This window comes from Oncorhynchus nerka, linkage group LG18 (genome assembly GCF_034236695.1).
Source record: "Oncorhynchus nerka isolate Pitt River linkage group LG18, Oner_Uvic_2.0, whole genome shotgun sequence".
In the NCBI taxonomy this organism is placed as follows: Eukaryota; Metazoa; Chordata; class Actinopteri; order Salmoniformes; family Salmonidae; genus Oncorhynchus; species Oncorhynchus nerka.
In genome coordinates, this window is record NC_088413.1 from 6,543,338 (window position 1) to 6,567,146 (window position 23,809).

The 23,809-nt window shown below is 41.5% G+C and overlaps 1 protein-coding gene across 1 annotated transcript in view; it reads left to right on the forward strand.

Moving 5' to 3' along the window:
- The first annotated feature begins 5,537 nt into the window (after window positions 1-5,537).
- Window positions 5,538-23,809, forward strand: part of LOC135561731 (WD repeat-containing protein 19-like) — a 104,685-nt gene continuing 86,413 nt past the window's right edge. The window contains exons 1-4 of the mRNA XM_065003477.1: window positions 5,538-5,718; window positions 6,381-6,472; window positions 16,547-16,612; window positions 23,249-23,374. Coding sequence (XP_064859549.1) covers window positions 5,713-5,718; window positions 6,381-6,472; window positions 16,547-16,612; window positions 23,249-23,374 — 290 coding nt within the window. The 5' untranslated portion in view covers window positions 5,538-5,712. The remainder of the gene's footprint in view (window positions 5,719-6,380; window positions 6,473-16,546; window positions 16,613-23,248; window positions 23,375-23,809) is intronic.

A 23,809-nucleotide genomic window follows, 5' to 3' on the forward strand; every position in this document is an offset into this window, starting at 1 on the left:
AGCTGCTGCCTTGGCAGGAACTAATGGGGATCCATAATAAACCCCAGGAAGAGTAGCTGCCTCCTTGCCTTGACAGCAGCTAATGTGGATCCATAATAAACCCCAGGAAGAGTAGCTGCTGCCTTGGCAGGAACTAATGGGGATCCATAATAAACCCCAGGAAGAGTAGCTGCCTCCTTGCCTTGACAGCAGCTAATGGGGATCCATAATAAACCCCAGGAAGAGTAGCTGCTGCTTTGTCAGGAACTAATGGGGATCCATAATAAACCCCAGGAAGAGTAGCTGCTGCCTTGGCAGGAACTAATGGGGATCCATAATAAACCCCGGGAAGAGTAGCCGCTGCCTTGGCCGGAACTAATGGGGATCCATAATAAACCCCAGGAAGAGTAGCTGCTGCCTTGGCAGGAACTAATGGGGATCCATAATAAACCCCAGGAAGAGTAGCTGCTGCCTTGACTGGAACTAATGGGGATCCATAATAAACCCCAGGGAGAGTAGCTGCTGCCTTGGCAGAAACTAATGGGGATCCATAATAAACCCCAGGAAGAGTAGCTGCTGCCTTGGCAGGAACTAATGGGGATCCATAATAAACCCGCCTTGTCTTGGCAACAGCTAATGGGGATCCATAATAAACCCGCCTTGCCTTGGTAGCAGCTCATGGGGATCCATAATAAACCCCAGGAAGAGTAGCTGGCGCCTTGTCTTGGCAGCAGCTAATGGGGATCCATAATAAACCCCAGGAAGAGTAGCTGCTGCCTTGGCAGGAACTAATGATCCATAATAAACCCCAGGAAGAGTAGCTGCTGCCTTGACAGCAGCTAATGGGGATCCATAATAAACCCCAGGAAGAGTAGCTGGCGCCTTGTCTTGGCAACAGCTAATGGAGACCCATAACAAATCCAGGTGCTGCCATCCAGGACCTCTATACCAGGCGGTGTCAGAGGAAGGTCCTAAGAATGTACTCCAGCCACACATGGCCGGTTTCTCTCTGCTATGCCACGGTGGTACCGCTGCACCAAGCCTGGAACCAACATGACCCTGAATAGCTTCTACCCCCCAAGCGGGGCGGCAGGGTAGCCTAGTGGTTAGAGTGGAGGGGCGGCAGGTAGCCTAGTGGTTAGAGTGGAGGGGCGGCAGGGTAGCCTAGTGGTTAGAGTGGAGGGGCGGCAGGTAGCCTAGTGGTTAGAGTGGAGGGGCGGCAGGTAGCCTAGTGGTTAGAGTGGAGGGGCGGCAGGTAGCCTAGTGGTTAGAGTGGAGGGGCGGCAGGTAGCCTAGTGGTTAGAGTGGAGGGGCGGCAGGTAGCCTAGTGGTTAGAGTGGAGGGGCGGCAGGTAGCCTAGTGGTTAGAGTGGAGGGGCGGCAGGTAGCCTAGTGGTTAGAGTGGAGGGGCGGCAGGTAGCCTAGTGGTTAGAGTGGAGGGGCGGCAGGTAGCCTAGTGGTTAGAGTGGAGGGGCGGCAGGTAGCCTAGTGGTTAGAGTGGAGGGGCGGCAGGGTAGCCTCGTGGTTAGAGTGGAGGGGCGGCAGGTAGCCTAGTGGTTAGAGTGGAGGGGCGGCAGGGTAGCCTCGTGGTTAGAACGTTGGGCCAGTAACCGAAAGGTTGCAAGATCGAATCCCAGAGCTGACAAGGTACACCTGTCGTTCTGCCCCTGAACAGGCAGTTAACCCACCGTTCCTAGGCCGTCATTGTAAATAAGAATTTGTTCTTAACTGACTTACCTAGTTAAATAAAGGTCAAATAAATAAATAAAATATAATAATAAATAAAATAAAGAATAAATAAGACTGTTAAATAGTTAACCAAACAGTTACCCAGAATATCTGCATTGACTTTTTTTTACTCATCAAGTACACTGCTGTTACTGTCTATTATATATCCTTTACCCCTACAGTATACTGCTGTTACTGTCTATTATCTATCCTTTACCACTACCTACAGTATACTGCTGGTACTGTCTATTATCTATCCTTTACCACTACCTACAGTATACTGCTGTTACTGTCTTATCTATCCTTTACCCCTACCTACAGTATACTGCTGCTACTGTCTACCCCTACCTACAGTATACTGCTGTTACTGTCTATTATCTATCCTTTACCACTACCTACAGTATACTGCTGTTACTGTCTATTATCTATCCTTTACCCCTACCTACAGTATACTGCTGTTACTGTCTATTATCTATCCTTTACCCCTACCTACAGTTACTGCTTATTACTGTCTACCTACACCTACAGTACACTGCTGTTACTGTCTATTATCTATCCTTTACCCCTACCTACAGTATACTGCTGTTACTGTCTATTATCTATCCTTTACCCCTACCTACAGTATACTGCTGTTACTGTCTATTATCTATCCTTTACCCCTACCTACAGTATACTGCTGTTACTATCCTTTATCTATCCTTCCTTTACCCCTACCTACAGTATACTGCTGTTACTGTCTATTATCTATCCTTTACCCCTACCTACAGTATACTGCTGTTACTGTCTATTATCTATCCTTTACCCCTACCTACAGTATACTGCTGTTACTGTCTATTATCTATCCTTTACCCCTACCTACAGTATACTGCTGTTACTGTCTATTATCTATCCTTTACCCCTACCTACAGTATACTGCTGTTACTGTCTATTATCTATCCTTTACCCCTACCTACACTATACTGCTGTTACTGTCTATTATCTATCCTTTACCCCTACCTACAGTATACTGCTGTTACTGTCTATTATCTATCCTTTACCCCTACCTACAGTACACTGCTGTTACTGTCTATTATCTATCCTTTACCCCTACCTACAGTATACTGCTGTTACTGTCTATTATCTATCCTTTACCCCTACCTACAGTATACTGCTGTTACTGTCTATTATCTATCCTTTACCCTTCCTACAGTATACTGCTGTTACTGTCTATTATCTATCCTTTATACTGTATACTGCTGTTACTGTCTATTATCTATCCTTTACCCCTACCTACAGTATACTGCTGTTACTGTCTATTATCTATCCTATTACCCCTACCTACAGTATCCTGTCTTTATCTATCCTTTACCCCTACCTACAGTACTGTCTATTATCTATCCTTTACCCCTACCTACAGTATACTGCTGTTACTGTCTATTATCTATCCTTTACCCCTACCTACAGTATACTGCTGTTACTGTCTATTATCTATCCTTTACCCCTACCTACAGTATACTGCTGTTACTGTCTATTATCTATCCTTTACCCTGTGTATGTATTACCTAGTACCCCTGTAAATGACTCAGTACTGGTACCCTGTGTATATAGCCATGTTATTACCTATACCCTAAATGACTCAGTACTGGTACCCTGTATATAGCCATGTTATTACCTAGTACCCTGTAAATGACTCAGTACTGGTACCCTGTGTATATAGCCATGTTATTACCTAGTACCCCTGTAAATGACCAGTACTGGTACCCTGTGTATATAGCCATGTTATTACCTAGTACCCTGTAAATGACTCAGTACTGGTACCCTGTGTATATAGCCATGTTATTACCTAGTACCCCTGTAAATGACTCAGTACTGGTACCCTGTGTATATAGCCATGTTATTACCTAGTACCCCTGTAAATGACTCAGTACTGGTACCCTGTGTATATAGCCATGTTATTACCTAGTACCCCTGTAAATGACTCAGTACTGGTACCCCGTGTATATAGCCATTTTATTACCTAGTACCCTGTAAATGACTCAGTACTGGTACCCTGTGTATATAGCCATGTTATTACCTAGTACCCTGTAAATGACTCAGTACTGGTACCCCGTGTATATAGCCATGTTATTACCTAGTACCCCTGTAAATGACTCAGTACTGGTACCCCGTATATAGCCATGTTATTACCTAGTACCCCTGTAAATGACCAGTACTGGTACCCCGTGTATATAGCCATGTTATTACCTAGTACCCTGTAAATGACTCAGTACTGGTACCCTGTGTATATAGCCATGTTATTACCTAGTACCCCTGCACATCGTCAGTACTGGTACCCTGTGTATATAGCCATGTTATTACCTAGTACCCCTGCACATTATTGGTACCCTGTGTATATAGCCATGTTATTACCTAGTACCCCTGTAAATGACTCAGTACTGGTACCCCGTGTATATAGCCATGTTATTACCTAGTACCCCTGTAAATGACTCAGTACTGGTACCCTGTGTATATAGCCATGTTATTACCTAGTACCCCTGTAAATGACTCAGTACTGGTACCCTGTGTATATAGCCATGTTATTACCTAGTACCCGTGTAAATGACTCAGTACTGGTACCCTGTGTATATAGCCATGTTATTACCTAGTACCCTGTAAATGACTCAGTACTGGTACCCTGTGTATATAGCCATGTTATTACCTAGTACCCCTGTAAATGACATTGACTCCATGTTACTGGTACATGACTCAGTACTGGTATATAAGCCATGTTATTACCTTACCCCTGTAAATGACTCAGTACTGGTACCCTGTGTATATAGCCATGTTATTACCTATACCCCTGTAAATGACTCAGTACTGGTACTGGTACCCCTGTGTATATAACCATGTTATTACCTAGTACCCCTGTAAATGACTCAGTACTGGTACCCCGTGCCATGTTATTACCTAGTTGAAATGACTCAGTACTGGTACCCCGTGTATATAGCCATGTTATTACCTCAGTACCCCTGTACATTGACTCAGTACTGGTACCCCGTGTATATAGCCATGTTATTACCTAGTACCCCTGTAAATTGACTCAGTACTGGTACCCCGTGGTACCTAGTACCCGTGTAAATGACTCATATACCCTGTGTATATAGCCATGTTATTACCTAGTACCCCTGTAAATTGACTCAGTACTGGTACCCCGTGTATATAGCCATGTTATTACCTAGTATGTAAATGACTCAGTACTGGTACCCTGTGTATATAGCCATGTTATTACCTCAGTACCCCTGGAAATTGACTCAGTACTGGTACCCTGTGTATATAGCCATGTTATTACCTGTACCCCTGTAAATGACTCAGTACTGGTACCCCGTGTATATAGCCATGTTATCACTCATTTGTGTATTATAACTTGTATTATTTAAATAATTACTTTCTCTCTGCATTGTTGTCTATCAACATTTTGAGCCTGTTTCTCAGTTATATTATTTAATATATTCAAGTGTAACTAATTATTAAATAAAATCAAATGTTATTTTTCATATGCTTCGTAAAACAGACTAAGTAAGCATTTCACTGTTATTCTACACCTGTTGTTTTACGAAGCATGTGAGGAATACATTTGGTTGTAAAATGAGATCTGTATTTAATTTTCAATATGTCATTATTAAGGGGGTATTGTGTGTGTGTGTGTGTGTGTGTGTGTGTGTGTGTGTGTGTATATGGGTGAGATTTAAAATAAAATCTATGTAAATCAATGTTGAAGTCAGGCTGTAAAACAACAAAATGTGGAATAAGTCAAAACAGGTACGAATATTTTGTGAAGACCCCATGTTTGTAAGCGAAACACCGGTATTTGACTGGCATCTGCTGGTCCAAACAGGAAGACGCTCCAGAGCGGCGCTCATTGGCTGTTGCCATGACATCGCTTCGTTGGATATGCGGACGCTGAGGAGTGAAGCATTCTGGGATATTGACACAAATTTGCAGCGATGCTTTGGTGAAGATTTACTCAAGACTAAAACACTCTACAAAAATGAAGGTATTGTTGCCTAGAAACAACACGGGTATAGTTATATAATATCTGTATATACTTCCTTAAACCGGGTATTTCAATTATCTACGCGTTTATATTTTGGTTGTGGTGTCCCCGAACCCAAATGTTGCTAATGTTAGCTGGCTAGCTAGCTAACGTTACCAGTAAGGCTACTTCTTGGCTAACTAATCATTTGCGCCAAGTCAAACCACCTGTTACAAACTATCTCCCTTTATTGGGACAGGGGTTATTTGGTAGCAGACTTGAGTGGGGAAAATATAGCGATAAGAGGGACGTACCTGTACGGTGGAGTCGGGATTCGTACCCAGGCTGAGGGTGGTTGTATGTTTTGTAGACCAGGGTTTCACCAACTATATCCTCTTCCCCTCTGATTTGAACTGAAACAGGCGGGGAGAACGCTCTATTGTTTCTACTGATGATAAGCTCTTTAACGTTACCCACTAGACCAAATGATTCCTTCTCTCTCTCTCCCTCTGTCTCTGTCTCTCTCGCTCTCTCTCCTCTCTCTGTCTCTCTCGCTCTCTGTCTCTGTCTCTCTCTCTCTCTCTCGCTCTCTCCCTCTCTCCCTCTCTCTCTCTGTCTCTCTGTCTCTCTACCCTCTCTCTGTCTCTCTCCCTCTCTCTCTCTGTCTCTCTCTCTCCCTGCAGCGTGTTTTCACCCTCACAGACAGAGCTTGGTTGGGGTCCTGTCTCCAGTACAAATGGCAGAAGACCCTGGGGAACTACATCGCTGTCGCAGGGTGAGTTGTTGCTCTGATGGTTGTCAGGTCTTCATCATACATGTTATTATGGTGTAAAACTCCTGGTCCAGGGGTTTAGTGCAGGTCTTCATCATACATGTTATTATGGTGTAAAACTCCTGGTCCAGGGGTTTAGTGCAGGTCTTCATCATACATGTTATTATGGTGTAAAACTCCTGGTCCAGGGGTTTAGTGCAGGTCTTCATCATACATGTTATTATGGTGTAAAACTCCTGGTCCAGGGGTTTAGTGCAGGTCTTCATCATACATGTTATTATGGTGTAAAACTCCTGGTCCAGGGGTTTAGTGCAGGTCTTCATCATACATGTTATTATGATGTAAAACTCCTGGTCCAGGGGTTTAGTGCAGGTCTTCATCATACATGTTATTATGGTGTAAAACTCCTGGTCTAGGGGTTTAGTGCAGGTCTTCATCATACATGTTATTATGGTGTAAAACTCCTGGTCCAGGGGTTTAGTGCAGGTCTTCATCATACATGTTATTATGGTGTAAAACTCCTGGTCCAGGGGTTTAGTGCAGGTCTTCATCATACATGTCATTATGATGTAAAACTCCTGGTCCAGGGGTTTAGTGCAGGTCTTCATCATACATGTTATTATGATGTAAAACTCCTGGTCCAGGGGGTTTAGTGCAGGTCTTCATCATACATGTTATTATGGTGTAAAACTCTGGTCCAGGGGGTTTAGTGCAGGTCTTCATCATACATGTTATTATGGTGTAAAACTCCTGGTCCAGGGGGTTTAGTGCAGGTCTTCATCATACATGTTATTATGGTGTAAAACTCCTGGTCCAGGGGGTTTAGTGCAGGTCTTCATCATACATGTTATTATGGTGTAAAACTCCTGGTCCAGGGGGTTTAGTGCAGGTCTTCATCATACATGTTATTATGGTGTAAAACTTCTGGTCCAGGGGTTTTAGTGCAGGTCTTCATCATACATGTTATTATGGTGTAAAACTCCTGGTCCAGGGGGTTTAGTGCAGTCTTCATCATACATGTTATTATTAAAACTCCTGGTCCAGGGGTTTAGTGCAGGTCTTCATCATACATGTCATTATGATGTAAAACTCCTGGTCCAGGGTTTAGTGCAGGTCTTCATCATACATGTTATTATGGTGTAAACTCCTGGTCCAGGGGGTTTAGTGCAGGTCTTCATCATACATGTTATTATGGTGTAAAACTCCTGGTCCAGGGGTTTAGTGCAGGTCTTCATCATACATGTTATTATGGTGTAAAACTCCTGGTCCAGGGGTTTAGTGCAGGTCTTCATCATACATGTTATTATGATGTAAAACTCCTGGACCAGAGCTACCTGTTAATCTATAATACCAGACTGTATTCACCTGGACCAGAGCTACCTGTTATATCTATTAATATAATACCAGACTGTATTCACCCTGGACCAGAGCTACCTGTTATATCTATTAATATAATACCAGTCTGTATTCACCCTGGACCAGAGCTACCTGTTATATCTATTAATATAATACCAGTCTGTATTCACCCTGGACCAGAGCTACCTGTTATATCTATTAATATAATACCAGTCTGTATTCACCCTGGACCAGAGCTACCTGTTATATCTATTAATATAATACCAGTCTGTATTCACCCTGGACCAGAGCTACCTGTTATATCTATTAATATAATACCAGACTGTATTCACCCTGGACCAGAGCTACCTGTTATATCTATTAATATAATACCAGTCTGTATTCACCCTGGACCAGAGCTACCTGTTATATCTATTAATATAATACCAGTCTGTATTCACCCTGGACCAGAGCTACCTGTTATATCTATTAATATAATACCAGACTGTATTCACCCTGGACCAGAGCTACCTGTTATATCTATTAATATAATACCAGTCTGTATTCACCCTGGACCAGAGCTACCTGTTATATCTATTAATATAATACCAGTCTGTATTCACCCTGGACCAGAGCTACCTGTTATATCTATTAATATAATACCAGTCTGTATTCACCCTGGACCAGAGCTACCTGTTATATCTATTAATATAATACCAGTCTGTATTCACCCTGGACCAGAGCTACCTGTTATATCTATTAATATAATACCAGTCTGTATTCACCCTGGACCAGAGCTACCTGTTATATCTATTAATATAATACCAGTCTGTATTCACCCTGGACCAGAGCTACCTGTTATATCTAGTAATATAATACCAGTCTGTATTCACCCTGGACCAGAGCTACCTGTTATATCTATTAATATAATACCAGACTGTATTCACCCTGGACCAGAGCTACCTGTTATATCTATTAATATAATACCAGTCTGTATTCACCCTGGACCAGAGCTACCTGTTATATCTATTAATATAATACCAGTCTGTATTCACCCTGGACCAGAGCTACCTGTTATATCTATTAATATAATACCAGTCTGTATTCACCCTGGACCAGAGCTACCTGTTATATCTATTAATATAATACCAGTCTGTATTCACCCTGGACCAGAGCTACCTGTTATATCTATTAATATAATACCAGTCTGTATTCACCCTGGACCAGAGCTACCTGTTATATCTATTAATATAATACCAGACTGTATTCACCCTGGACCAGAGCTACCTGTTATATCTATTAATATAATACCAGTCTGTATTCACCCTGGACCAGAGCTACCTGTTATATCTATTAATATAATACCAGTCTATATTCACCCTGGACCAGAGCTACCTGTTATATCTATTAATATAATACCAGTCTGTATTCACCCTGGACCAGAGCTACCTGTTATATCTATTAATATAATACCAGTCTGTATTCACCCTGGACCAGAGCTACCTGTTATATCTATTAATATAATACCAGACTGTATTCACCCTGGACCAGAGCTACCTGTTATATCTATTAATATAATACCAGTCTGTATTCACCCTGGACCAGAGCTACCTGTTATATCTATTAATATAATACCAGTCTGTATTCACCCTGGACCAGAGCTACCTGTTATATCTATTAATATAATACCAGTCTGTATTCACCCTGGACCAGAGCTACCTGTTATATCTATTAATATAATACCAGTCTGTATTCACCCTGGACCAGAGCTACCTGTTATATCTATTAATATAATACCAGTCTGTATTCACCCTGGACCAGAGCTACCTGTTATATCTATTAATATAATACCAGTCTGTATTCACCCTGGACCAGAGCTACCTGTTATATCTATTAATATAATACCAGTCTGTATTCACCCTGGACCAGAGCTACCTGTTATATCTATTAATATAATACCAGTCTGTATTCACCCTGGACCAGAGCTACCTGTTATATCTATTAATATAATACCAGTCTGTATTCACCCTGGACCAGAGCTACCTGTTATATCTATTAATATAATACCAGTCTGTATTCACCCTGGACCAGAGCTACCTGTTATATCTATTAATATAATACCAGTCTGTATTCACCCTGGACCAGAGCTACCTGTTATATCTATTAATATAATACCAGACTGTATTCACCCTGGACCAGAGCTACCTGTTATATCTATTAATATAATACCAGTCTGTATTCACCCTGGACCAGAGCTACCTGTTATATCTATTAATATAATACCAGTCTATATTCACCCTGGACCAGAGCTACCTGTTATATCTATTAATATAATACCAGTCTGTATTCACCCTGGACCAGAGCTACCTGTTATATCTATTAATATAATACCAGTCTGTATTCACCCTGGACCAGAGCTACCTGTTATATCTATTAATATAATACCAGACTGTATTCACCCTGGACCAGAGCTACCTGTTATATCTATTAATATAATACCAGTCTGTATTCACCCTGGACCAGAGCTACCTGTTATATCTATTAATATAATACCAGTCTGTATTCACCCTGGACCAGAGCTACCTGTTATATCTATTAATATAATACCAGTCTGTATTCACCCTGGACCAGAGCTACCTGTTATATCTATTAATATAATATATATTAATATAATACATACTATTGTTATGTACTATACTGTACTGTTATGTACTGTTATGTACTATACTGTTATGTACTATACTGTTATGTAATGTTATGTACTATACTGTACTGTTATGTACTGTTATGTACTATAATGTTATGTACTGTACTGTTATGTACTCTACTGTTATGTACTATACTGTACTGTTATGTACTGTTATGTACTATACTGTTATGTACTATACTGTTATGTACTATACTGTTATGTAATGTTATGTACTATACTGTACTGTTATGTACTGTTATGTACTATAATGTTATGTACTCTACTGTTATGTACTGTACTGTTATGTACTATACTGTTATGTACTATACTGTACTGTTATGTACTGTTATGTACTATACTGTTATGTACTCTACTGTTATGTACTATACTGTTATGTACTATACTGTTATGTACTGTTATGTACTATAATGTTATGTACTGTACTGTTTTGTACTCTACTGTTATGTACTATACTGTACTGTTATGTACTGTTATGTACTATACTGTTATGTACTGTACTGTTATGTACTATACTGTTATGTACTATACTGTACTGTTATGTACTGTTATGTACTATACTGTTATGTACTATACTGTTATGTACTATACTGTTATGTACTGTTATGTACTATAATGTTATGTACTGTACTGTTATGTACTCTACTGTTATGTACTATACTGTTATGTACTATACTGTTATGTACTGTTATGTACTATAATGTTATGTACTGTACTGTTTTGTACTCTACTGTTATGTACTATACTGTACTGTTATGTACTGTTATGTACTATACTGTTATGTACTGTACTGTTATGTACTATACTGTTATGTACTATACTGTACTGTTATGTACTGTTATGTACTATACTGTTATGTACTATACTGTTATGTACTATACTGTTATGTACTGTTATGTACTATAATGTTATGTACTGTACTGTTATGTACTCTACTGTTATGTACTATACTGTACTGTTATGTACTGTTATGTACTATACTGTTATGTACTCTACTGTTATGTACTATACTGTTATGTACTATACTGTTATGTACTGTTATGTACTATAATGTTATGTACTGTACTGTTATGTACTCTACTGTACTGTTATGTACTATACTGTTATGTACTATACTGTTATGTACTATACTGTTATGTACTCTACTGTTATGTACTATACTGTACTGTTATGTACTGTTATGTACTCTACTGTTATGTACTGTACTGTTATGTACTGTACTGTTATGTACTATACTGTTATGTACTATACTGTTATGTACTGTACTGTTATGTACTGTACTGTTATGTACTATACTGTTATGTACTGTTATGTACTGTACTGTTATGTACTGTACTGTTATGTACTGTACTGTTATGTACTGTACTGTTATGCACTGTACTGTAATGTACTGTACTGTTATGTACTGTACTGTTATGTACTGTACTGTTATGTAATGTTATGTACTGTACTGTTATGTACTATACTGTAATGTACTGTACTGTTATGTACTATACTGTTATGTACTATACTGTTATGTACTGTACTATACTTTTATGTAATGTTATGTACTGTACTGTTATGTACTATACTGTTATGTAATGTTATGTACTGTACTGTTATGTACTGTTATGTACTATACTGTTATGTACTGTTATGTACTGTACTGTTATGTACTATACTGTTATGTAATGTTATGTACTGTACTGTTATGTACTGTACTGTTATGTACTGTACTGTTATGTACTGTTATGTACTATACTGTTATGTACTGTACTGTTATGTACTATACTGTTATGTACTATACTGTTATGTACTGTACTGTTATGTACTATACTGTTATGTACTATACTGTTATGTACTATATCTATACTGTTATGTACTATACTGTTATGTACTATACTGTACTATACTGTACTATACTGTACTATACTGTTATGTACTATACTGTACTATACTGTTATGTACTATACTGTACTATACTGTTATGTACTATACTGTACCTACTGTTATGTACTATACTGTACTATACTGTACTATACTGTTATGTACTATACTGTTATGTACTGTACTGTTATGTACTGTTATGTACTATACTGTTATGTATTCTACTGTTATGTACTATACTGTACTGTTATGTACTGTTATGTACTATACTGTTATGTACTGTACTGTTATGTACTCTACTGTTATGTACTATACTGTTATGTACTGTACTGTTATGTACTATACTGTTATGTAATGTACTGTTATGTACTGTACTATACTGTTATGTACATACTGTTATGTACTGTACTGTTATGTACTGTTATGTACTGTTATGTACTATACTGTTATGTACTATACTGTTATGTAATGTACTGTTATGTAATGTTATGTACTGTACTGTTATGTACTCTACTGTTATGTACTATACTGTTATGTACTGTACTGTTATGTACTATACTGTTATGTACTGTGCTGTTATGTACTGTTATGTACTGTTATGTACTGTTATGTAATGTTATGTACTGTGCTGTTGTGTACTATAATGTTATGTACTATACTGTTATGTACTGTACTGTTATGTACTGTTATGTACTATACTGTTATGTACTGTACTGTTATGTACTATACTGTACTATACTGTGCTGTTGTGTACTATAATGTTATGTACTATACTGTTATGTACTGTACTGTTATGTACTGTTATGTACTGTACTGTTATGTACTGTACTGTTATGTACTATACTGTTATGTACTGTACTGTTATGTACTATACTGTTATGTACTGTACTGTTATGTACTATACTGTTATGTACTGTACTGTTATGTACTGTACTGTTATGTACTGTACTGTTATGTACTATACTGTTATGTACTGTACTATACTGTTATGTAATGTTATGTACTGTACTGTTATGTACTGTACTGTAATGTTATGTACTGTACTGTTATGTACTATACTGTAATGTACTGTACTGTTATGTACTATACTGTTATGTACTATACTGTTATGTACTGTACTATACTTTTATGTAATGTTATGTACTGTACTGTTATGTACTATACTGTTATGTAATGTTATGTACTGTACTGTTATGTAATGTTATGTACTGTACTGTTATGTACTGTTATGTACTGTACTGTTATGTACTATACTGTTATGTAATGTTATGTACTGTACTGTTATGTACTGTTATGTACTATACTGTTATGTACTGTTATGTACTGTACTGTTATGTACTATACTGTTATGTACTGTTATGTACTGTACTGTTATGTACTATACTGTTATGTAATGTTATGTACTGTACTGTTATGTACTATACTGTAATGTACTGTACTGTTATGTACTATACTGTTATGTACTGTACTGTTATGTACTATACTGTTATGTACTATACTGTTATGTACTATACTGTACTATACTGTTATGTACTATACTGTTATGTACTATACTGTACTATACTGTACTATACTGTACTATACTGTTATGTACTATACTGTACTATACTGTTATGTACTATACTGTACTATACTGTTATGTACTATACTGTACTATACTGTTATGTACTATACTGTACTATACTGTACTATACTGTTATGTACTATACTGTTATGTACTGTACTGTTATGTACTGTTATGTACTATACTGTTATGTATTCTACTGTTATGTACTATACTGTACTGTTATGTACTGTTATGTACTATACTGTTATGTACTGTACTGTTATGTACTCTACTGTTATGTACTATACTGTTATGTACTGTACTGTTATGTACTATACTGTTATGTAATGTACTGTTATGTACTGTACTATACTGTTATGTACTATACTGTTATGTACTGTACTGTTATGTACTGTTATGTACTGTTATGTACTATACTGTTATGTACTATACTGTTATGTAATGTAATGTTATGTAAGGTTATGTACTGTACTGTTATGTACTCTACTGTTATGTACTATACTGTTATGTACTGTACTGTTATGTACTATACTGTTATGTACTGTGCTGTTATGTACTGTTATGTACTGTTATGTAATGTTATGTACTGTGCTGTTGTGTACTATAATGTTATGTACTATACTGTTATGTACTGTACTGTTATGTACTGTACTGTTATGTACTATACTGTTATGTACTGTACTGTTATGTACTGTACTGTTATGTACTATACTGTACTATACTGTGCTGTTGTGTACTATAATGTTATGTACTGTACTGTTATGTACTGTTATGTACTGTACTGTTATGTACTGTACTGTTATGTACTATACTGTTATGTACTGTACTGTTATGTACTATAGTGTTATGTACTGTACTGTTATGTACTGTACTGTTATGTACTGTACTGTTATGTACTATACTGTTATGTACTGTACTATACTGTTATGTAATGTTATGTACTGTACTGTACTATACTGTTATGTAATGTTATGTACTGTACTGTTATGTACTGTACTGTTATGTAATGTTATGTACTGTACTGTTATGTACTATACTGTAATGTACCGTACTGTTATGTACTATACTGTTATGTACTATACTGTTATGTACTGTACTATACTTTATGTAATGTTATGTACTGTACTGTTATGTACTATACTGTTATGTAATGTTATGTACTGTACTGTTATGTACTGTTATGTACTATACTGTTATGTACTGTTATGTACTGTACTGTTATGTACTGTTATGTACTGTACTGTTATGTACTATACTGTTATGTACTGTTATGTACTGTACTGTTATGTACTATACTGTTATGTAATGTTATGTACTGTACTGTTATGTACTGTACTGTTATGTACTGTACTGTTATGTACTGTTATGTACTATACTGTTATGTACTGTACTGTTATGTACTATACTGTTATGTACTATACTGTTATGTACTGTAATGTTATGTACTATACTGTTATGTACTATACTGTTATGTACTATACTGTACTATACTGTTATGTACTATACTGTACTATACTGTTATGTACTATACTGTACTATACTGTACTATACTGTACTGTTATGTACTATACTGTACTATACTGTTATGTACTATACTGTACTATACTGTTATGTACTATACTGTACTATACTGTTATGTACTATACTGTACTATACTGTACTATACTGTTATGTACTATACTGTTATGTACTGTACTGTTATGTACTGTTATGTACTGTTATGTACTATACTGTTATGTACTCTACTGTTATGTACTATACTGTACTGTTATGTACTGTTATGTACTATACTGTTATGTACTGTACTGTTATGTACTCTACTGTTATGTACTATACTGTTATGTACTGTACTGTTATGTACTATACTGTTATGTAATGTACTGTTATGTACTGTACTGTTATGTACTATACTGTTATGTACTATACTGTTATGTACTGTACTGTTATGTACTGTTATGTACTGTTATGTACTATACTGTTATGTACTATACTGTTATGTAATGTACTGTTATGTAATGTTATGTACTGTACTGTTATGTACTCTACTGTTATGTACTATACTGTTATGTACTGTACTGTTATGTACTATACTGTTATGTACTGTGCTGTTATGTACTGTTATGTACTGTTATGTACTGTTATGTAATGTTATGTACTGTGCTGTTGTGTACTATAATGTTATGTACTATACTGTTATGTACTGTACTGTTATGTACTGTACTGTTATGTACTATACTGTACTATACTGTGCTGTTGTGTACTATAATGTTATGTACTATACTGTTATGTACTGTACTGTTATGTACTGTACTGTTATGTACTATACTGTTATGTACTGTACTGTTATGTACTGTACTGTTATGTACTGTACTGTTATGTACTGTACTGTTATGTACTATACTGTACTATACTGTTATGTACTATACTGTTATGTACTGTTATGTACTATACTGTTATGTACTGTACTGTTATGTACTATACTGTACTATAATGTTATGTACTGTACTGTTGTGTACTATACTGTACTATACTGTTGTGTACTATACTATTCTGTACTGTACTAGTTTAATTCTATACTATTTTACTGTGTTCTGTTCTAAAGATCTGACAGCTCAGTGAAGATATTTGACAGACATGGACAGAGGAAGAATGAACTAAATCTACCTGGGTGAGTTCAACATACAGAAACACATCCATCTGGCCTGCTACTAACACATCTATCTGACCTGCTGGGACAATACTGACACATCTGACCTGCTGGGACGATACTGACACATCTGACCTGCTACTAACGCATCTGACCTGCTGGGACGATACTGACACATCTGACCTGCTGTGACCATACTGACACATCTGACCTGTTACTAACACATCTGACCTGCTACTAACACATCTGACCTGCTACTAACACATCTGACCTGCTACTAACACATCTGACCTGCTGGGACGATACTGACACATCTGACCTGCTGTGACCATACTGACACATCTGACCTGTTACTAACACATCTGACCTGCTACTAACACATCTGACCTGCTACTAACACATCTGACCTGCTACTAACACATCTGACCTGCTGGGACGATACTGACACATCTGACCTGCTGTGACCATACTGACACATCTGACCTGTTACTAACACATCTGACCTGCTACTAACACATCTAACCTGCTACTAACACATCTGACCTGCTGGGACGATACTGACACATCTGACCTGCTGGGACCATACTGACACATCTGACCTGCTGGGACCATACTGACACATCTGACCTGCTGGGACGATACTGACACATCTGACCTGCTACTAACACATCTGACCTGCTGGGACGATACTGACACATCTGACCTGCTACTGACACATCTGACCTGCTGGGACCATACTGATACATCTGACCTGCTGGGATGATACTGACACATCTGACCTGCTGGGACCATACTGACACATCTGACCTGCTGGGACCATACTGACACATCTGACCTGCTACTGACACATCTGACCTGTTACTAACACATCTGACCTGCTGGGACCATACTGACACATCTGACCTGCTACTAACACATCTGACCTGCTACTAACACATCTGACCTGTTACTGACACATCTGACCTGCTACTGACACATCTGACCTGCTACTAACACATCTGACCTGCTACTAACACATCTATCTGGCCTGCTGGGACGATACTGAAACATCTGACCTGCTGGGACAATACTGACACATCTGACCTGTTACAAACACATCTGACCTGCTGGGACCATACTGACACATCTGACCTGCTACTAACACATCTGACCTGCTGGGACGATACTGACACATCTGACACATCTGACCTGCTGGGACGATACTGACACATCTGACCTGCTGGGACCATACTGACACATCTGACCTGCTACTGACACATCTGACCTGCTGGGACCATACTGATACATCTGACCTGCTGGGACCATACTGATACCTCTGACCTGCTACTGACACATCTTACCTGCTGGGACCATACTGATACATCTGACCTGCTGGGACGATACTGACACATCTGACCTGCGGGGACGATACTGACACATCTGACCTGCTGGGATGATACTGACACATCTGACCTGCTACTAACACATCTGACCTGCTGGGACGATACTGACACATCTGACCTGCTGGGACGATACTGACACATCTGACCTGCTGGGACCATACTGACACATCTGACCTGCTGGGCCGATACTGACACATCTGACCTGCTGGGACCATACTGACACATCTGACCTGCTGGGACCATACTGACACATCTGACCTGCTACTAACACATCTGACCTGCTGGGACCATACTGACACATCTGACCTGCTGGGACGATACTGACACAACTGACCTGCTGGGACCATACTGATACATCTGACCTGCTGGGACCATACTGATACATCTGACCTGCTGGGACCATACTGACACATCTGACCTGCTGGGACGATACTGACACATCTGACCTGCTGGAACGATACTGACACAACTGACCTGCTGGGACCATACTGATACATCTGACCTGCTGGGACGATACTGACACATCTGACCTGCTGGGACGATACTGACACATCTGACCTGCTGGGACCATACTGACACATCTGACCTGCTACTGACACATCTGACCTGCTACTGACACATCTGACCTGCTGGGACCATACTGATACATCTGACCTGCTGGGACCATACTGACACATCTGACCTGCTACTGACACATCTGACCTGCTGGGACCATACTGATACATCTGACCTGCTGGGACCATACTGACACATCTGACCTGCGGGGACGATACTGACACATCTGACCTGCTGGGATGATACTGACACATCTGACCTGCTACTAACACATCTGACCTGCTGGGACGATACTGACACATCTGACCTGCTGGGACGATACTGACACATCTGACCTGCTGGGACCATACTGACACATCTGACCTGCTGGGCCGATACTGACACATCTGACCTGCTGGGCCGATACTGACACATCTGACCTGCTGGGACCATACTGACACATCTGACCTGCTGGGACCATACTGACACATCTGACCTGCTACTAACACATCTGACCTGCTGGGACCATACTGACACATCTGACCTGCTGGGACCATACTGACACATCTGACCTGCTACTAACACATCTGACCTGCTGGGACCATACTGACACATCTGACCTGCTGGGACCATACTGACACATCTGACCTGCTGGGACCATACTGACACATCTGACCTGCTACTAACACATCGGACCTGCTACTAACACATCTGACCTGCTACTAACACATCTGACCTGCTACTAACACATCTGACCTGCTGGGACCATACTGACACATCTGACCTGCTGGGACGATACTGACACATCTGACCTGCTGGGACAATACTGACACATCTGACCTGCTACTAACACATCTGACCTGCTGGGACGATACTGACACATCTGACCTGCTACTAACACATCTGACCTGCTGGGACGATACTGACACATCTGACCTGCTGGGACGATACTGACACATCTGACCTGCTGGGACCATACTGACACATCTGACCTGCTGGGACCATACTGACACATCTGACCTGCTACTAACACATCTGACTTGCTACTAACACATCTGACCTGCTACTAACACATCTGACCTGCTACTAACACATCTGACCTGCTGGGACCATACTGACACATCTGACCTGCTGGGACGATACTGACACATCTGACCTGCTGGGACAATACTGACACATCTGACCTGCTACTAACACATCTGACCTGCTGGGACGATACTGACACATCTGACCTGCTACTAACACATCTGACCTGCTGGGACGATACTGACACATCTGACCTGCTGGGACGATACTGACACATCTGACCTGCTGGGACCATACTGACACATCTGACCTGCTGGGACCATACTGACACATCTGACCTGCTACTAACACATCTGACTTGCTACTAACACATCTGACCTGCTACTAACACATCTGACCTGCTACTAACACATCTGACCTGCTGGGACGATACTGACACATCTGACCTGCTGGGACGATACTGACATATCTGACCTGCTGGGACAATACTGACACATCTGACCTGCTACTAACACATCTGACCTGCTACTAACACATCTGACCTGCTGGGACGATACTGACACATCTGACCTGCTACTAACACATCTGACCTGCTGGGACGATACTGACACATGTGACCTGCTACTAACACATCTGACCTGCTGGGACGATACTGACACATCTGACCTGCTGGGACGATACTGACACATCTGACCTGCTGGGACAATACTGACACATCTGACCTGCTGGGACAATACTGACACATCTGACCTGCTGGGACCATACTGACACATCTGACCTGCTGGGACGATACTAACACATCTGACCTGCTACTAACACATCTGACCTGCTGGGACGATACTGACACATCTGACCTGCTGGGACGATACTGACACATCTGACCTGCTGGGACCATACTGACACATCTGACCTGCTGGGACGATACTGACACATCTGACCTGCTACTAACACATCTGACCTGCTGGGACGATACTGACACATGTGACCTGCTACTAACACATCTGACCTGCTGGGACGATACTGACACATCTGACCTGCTGGGACGATACTGACACATCTGACCTGCTGGGACAATACTGACACATCTGACCTGCTGGGACAATACTGACACATCTGACCTGCTGGGACCATACTGACACATCTGACCTGCTGGGACGATACTAACACATCTGACCTGCTACTAACACATCTGACCTGCTGGGACGATACTGACACATCTGACCTGCTGGGACGATACTGACACATCTGACCTGCTGGGACCATACTGACACATCTGACCTGCTACTAACACATCTGACCTGCTGGGACGATACTGACACATCTGACCTGCTACTAACACATCTGACCTGTTGGGACGATACTGATACATCTGACCTGCTGTGACGATACTAACACATCTGACCTGCTACTAACACATCTGACCTGCTACTAACATATCTGACCTGCTACTAACACATCTGACCTGCTGGGACCATACTGATACATCTGACCTGCTACTAACACATCTGACCTGCTGGGACCATACTGACACATCTGACCTGCTACTGACACATCTGACCTGCTACTGACACATCTGACCTGCTACTAACACATCTGACCTGCTACTAACACATCTGACCTGTTGGGACCATACTGACACATCTGACCTGCTACTGACACATCTGACCTGCTACTAACACATCTGACCTGCTACTAACACATCTGACCTGCTGGGACGATACTGACACATCTGACCTGCTACTAACACATCTGACCTGCTGGGACCATACTGACACATGTGACCTGCTGGGACCATACTGACACATCTGACCTGCTGGGACGATACTGACACATCTGACCTGCTGGGACCATACTGACACATCTGACCTGCTACTAACACATCTGACCTGCTACTAACACATCTGACCTGCTACTAACACATCTGACCTGTTGGGACCATACTGACACATCTGACCTGCTACTAACACATCTGACCTGCTACTAACACATCTGACCTACTACTAACACATCTGACCTGCTACTAACACATCTGACCTGCTACTAACACATCTGACCTGTTGGGACCATACTGACACATCTGACCTGCTACTAACACATCTGACCTGCTGGGACCATACTGACACATCTGACCTGCTACTAACACATCTGACCTGTTACTAACACATCTGACCTGCTGGGACGATACTGACACATCTGACCTGCTACGAACACATCTGACCTGCTACTAACACATCTGACCTGCTACTAACACATCTGACCTGCTGGGACGATACTGACACATCTGACCTGCTGGGACCATACTGACACATCTGACCTGCTACTAACACATCTGACCTGCTACTAACACATCTGACCTGCTACTAACACATCTGACCTGCTGGGACGATACTAACACATCTGACCTGCTACTAACACATCTGACCTGCTGGGACCATACTGACACATGTGACCTGCTGGGACCATACTGACACATCTGACCTGCTACTAACACATCTGACCTGCTGGGACGATACTGACACATGTGACCTGCTGGGACAATACTGACACATCTGACCTGCTGGGACGATACTAACACATCTGACCTGCTGGGACGATACTGACACATCTGACCTGCTGGGACCATACTGACACATCTGACCTGCTGGGACCATACTGACACATCTGACCTGCTGGGACCATACTGACACATCTGACCTGCTGGGACGATACTGACACATCTGACCTGCTGGGACAATACTGACACATCTGACCTGCTACTAACACATCTGACCTGCTACTAACACATCTGACCTGCTGGGACCATACTGACACATCTGACCTGCTACTAACACATCTGACCTGCTGGGACCATACTGACACATCTGACCTGCTGGGATGATACTGACACATCTGACCTGCTACTAACACATCTGACCTGCTGGGACCATACTGACACATCTGACCTGCTGGGACCATACTGACACATCTGACCTGCTGGGACAATACTGACACATCTGACCTGCTGGGACCATACTGACACATCTGACCTGCTGGGACGATACTGACACATCTGACCTGCTACTAACACATCTGACCTGCTGGGACCATACTGACACATCTGACCTGCTACTAACACATCTGACCTGCTGGGACCATACTGACACATCTGACCTGCTGGGACCATACTGACACATGTGACCTGCTACTAACACATCTGACCTGCTACTAACACATCTGACCTGCTGGGACGATACTAACACATCTGACCTGCTGGGACGATACTGACACATCTGACCTGCTGGGACCATACTGACACATCTGACCTGCTGGGACGATACTCACATCTGACCTGCTGGGACCATACTGACACATCTGACCTGCTACTAACACATCTGACCTGCTGGGACCATACTGACATCCCCCTCCCTCCCCTGTCTTCCCCCTCCCCCTGTCTTCCCCCTCCCTCCCTCCCTCTCTGTCTCTGTCTCCCTCTCTGTCTCTGTCTCCCTCTCTGTCTCTGTCTCCCTCTCTGTCTCCCTCTCTGTCTCCCTCTCTGTCTCTGTCTCCCTCTCTGTCTCTGTCTCCCTCTCTGTCTCCCTCCCTCCCTCCCTGTCTCCTCCCTCTCTGTCTCCCTCCCTCCCTCCCTGTCTCCCTCCCTCTCTGTCTCCCTCCCTCCCTGTCTCCCCCTCCCCCTCCCTCTCTGTCTCCTCTCTCTGTCTCCCTCCCTCCCTCCCCTCCGTTGTGTAGGGATGGACTGGGATAAGGACGGAGACATCTTGGCAGTGATCTCTGACAAGTCCAGCTCCGTTTACCTCTGGGACGCTAACGTCAACAAGACCTCACAGATAGACAGCGGCATGAGGTGGGCTGGACTCACCCACCTCACCCACCTTACCTACCTCACCTACCTCACACACCTCACACACCTCACACACCACCCACCTCACACACCTCACCCACCTCACACACCTTACCTACCTCACCTACCTCACCTACCTCACACACCTCACCCCTCACACACCTCACCCACCTCACCTACCTCACCTACCTCACCTACCTCACCTACCTCACCTACCTCACACACCTCACCTACCCACACACCTCACCCACCTCACCTACCTCACCTACCTCACCTACCTCACACACCTCACACACCTCACCCACCTCACACACTCACACACCTCACACCCTCACCTCCTCACCCACCTCACCTCACCTCACACACCTCACCCACCTCACACACCTCACACACCTCACCCACCTCACACACCCACACACACACACACACACACACACA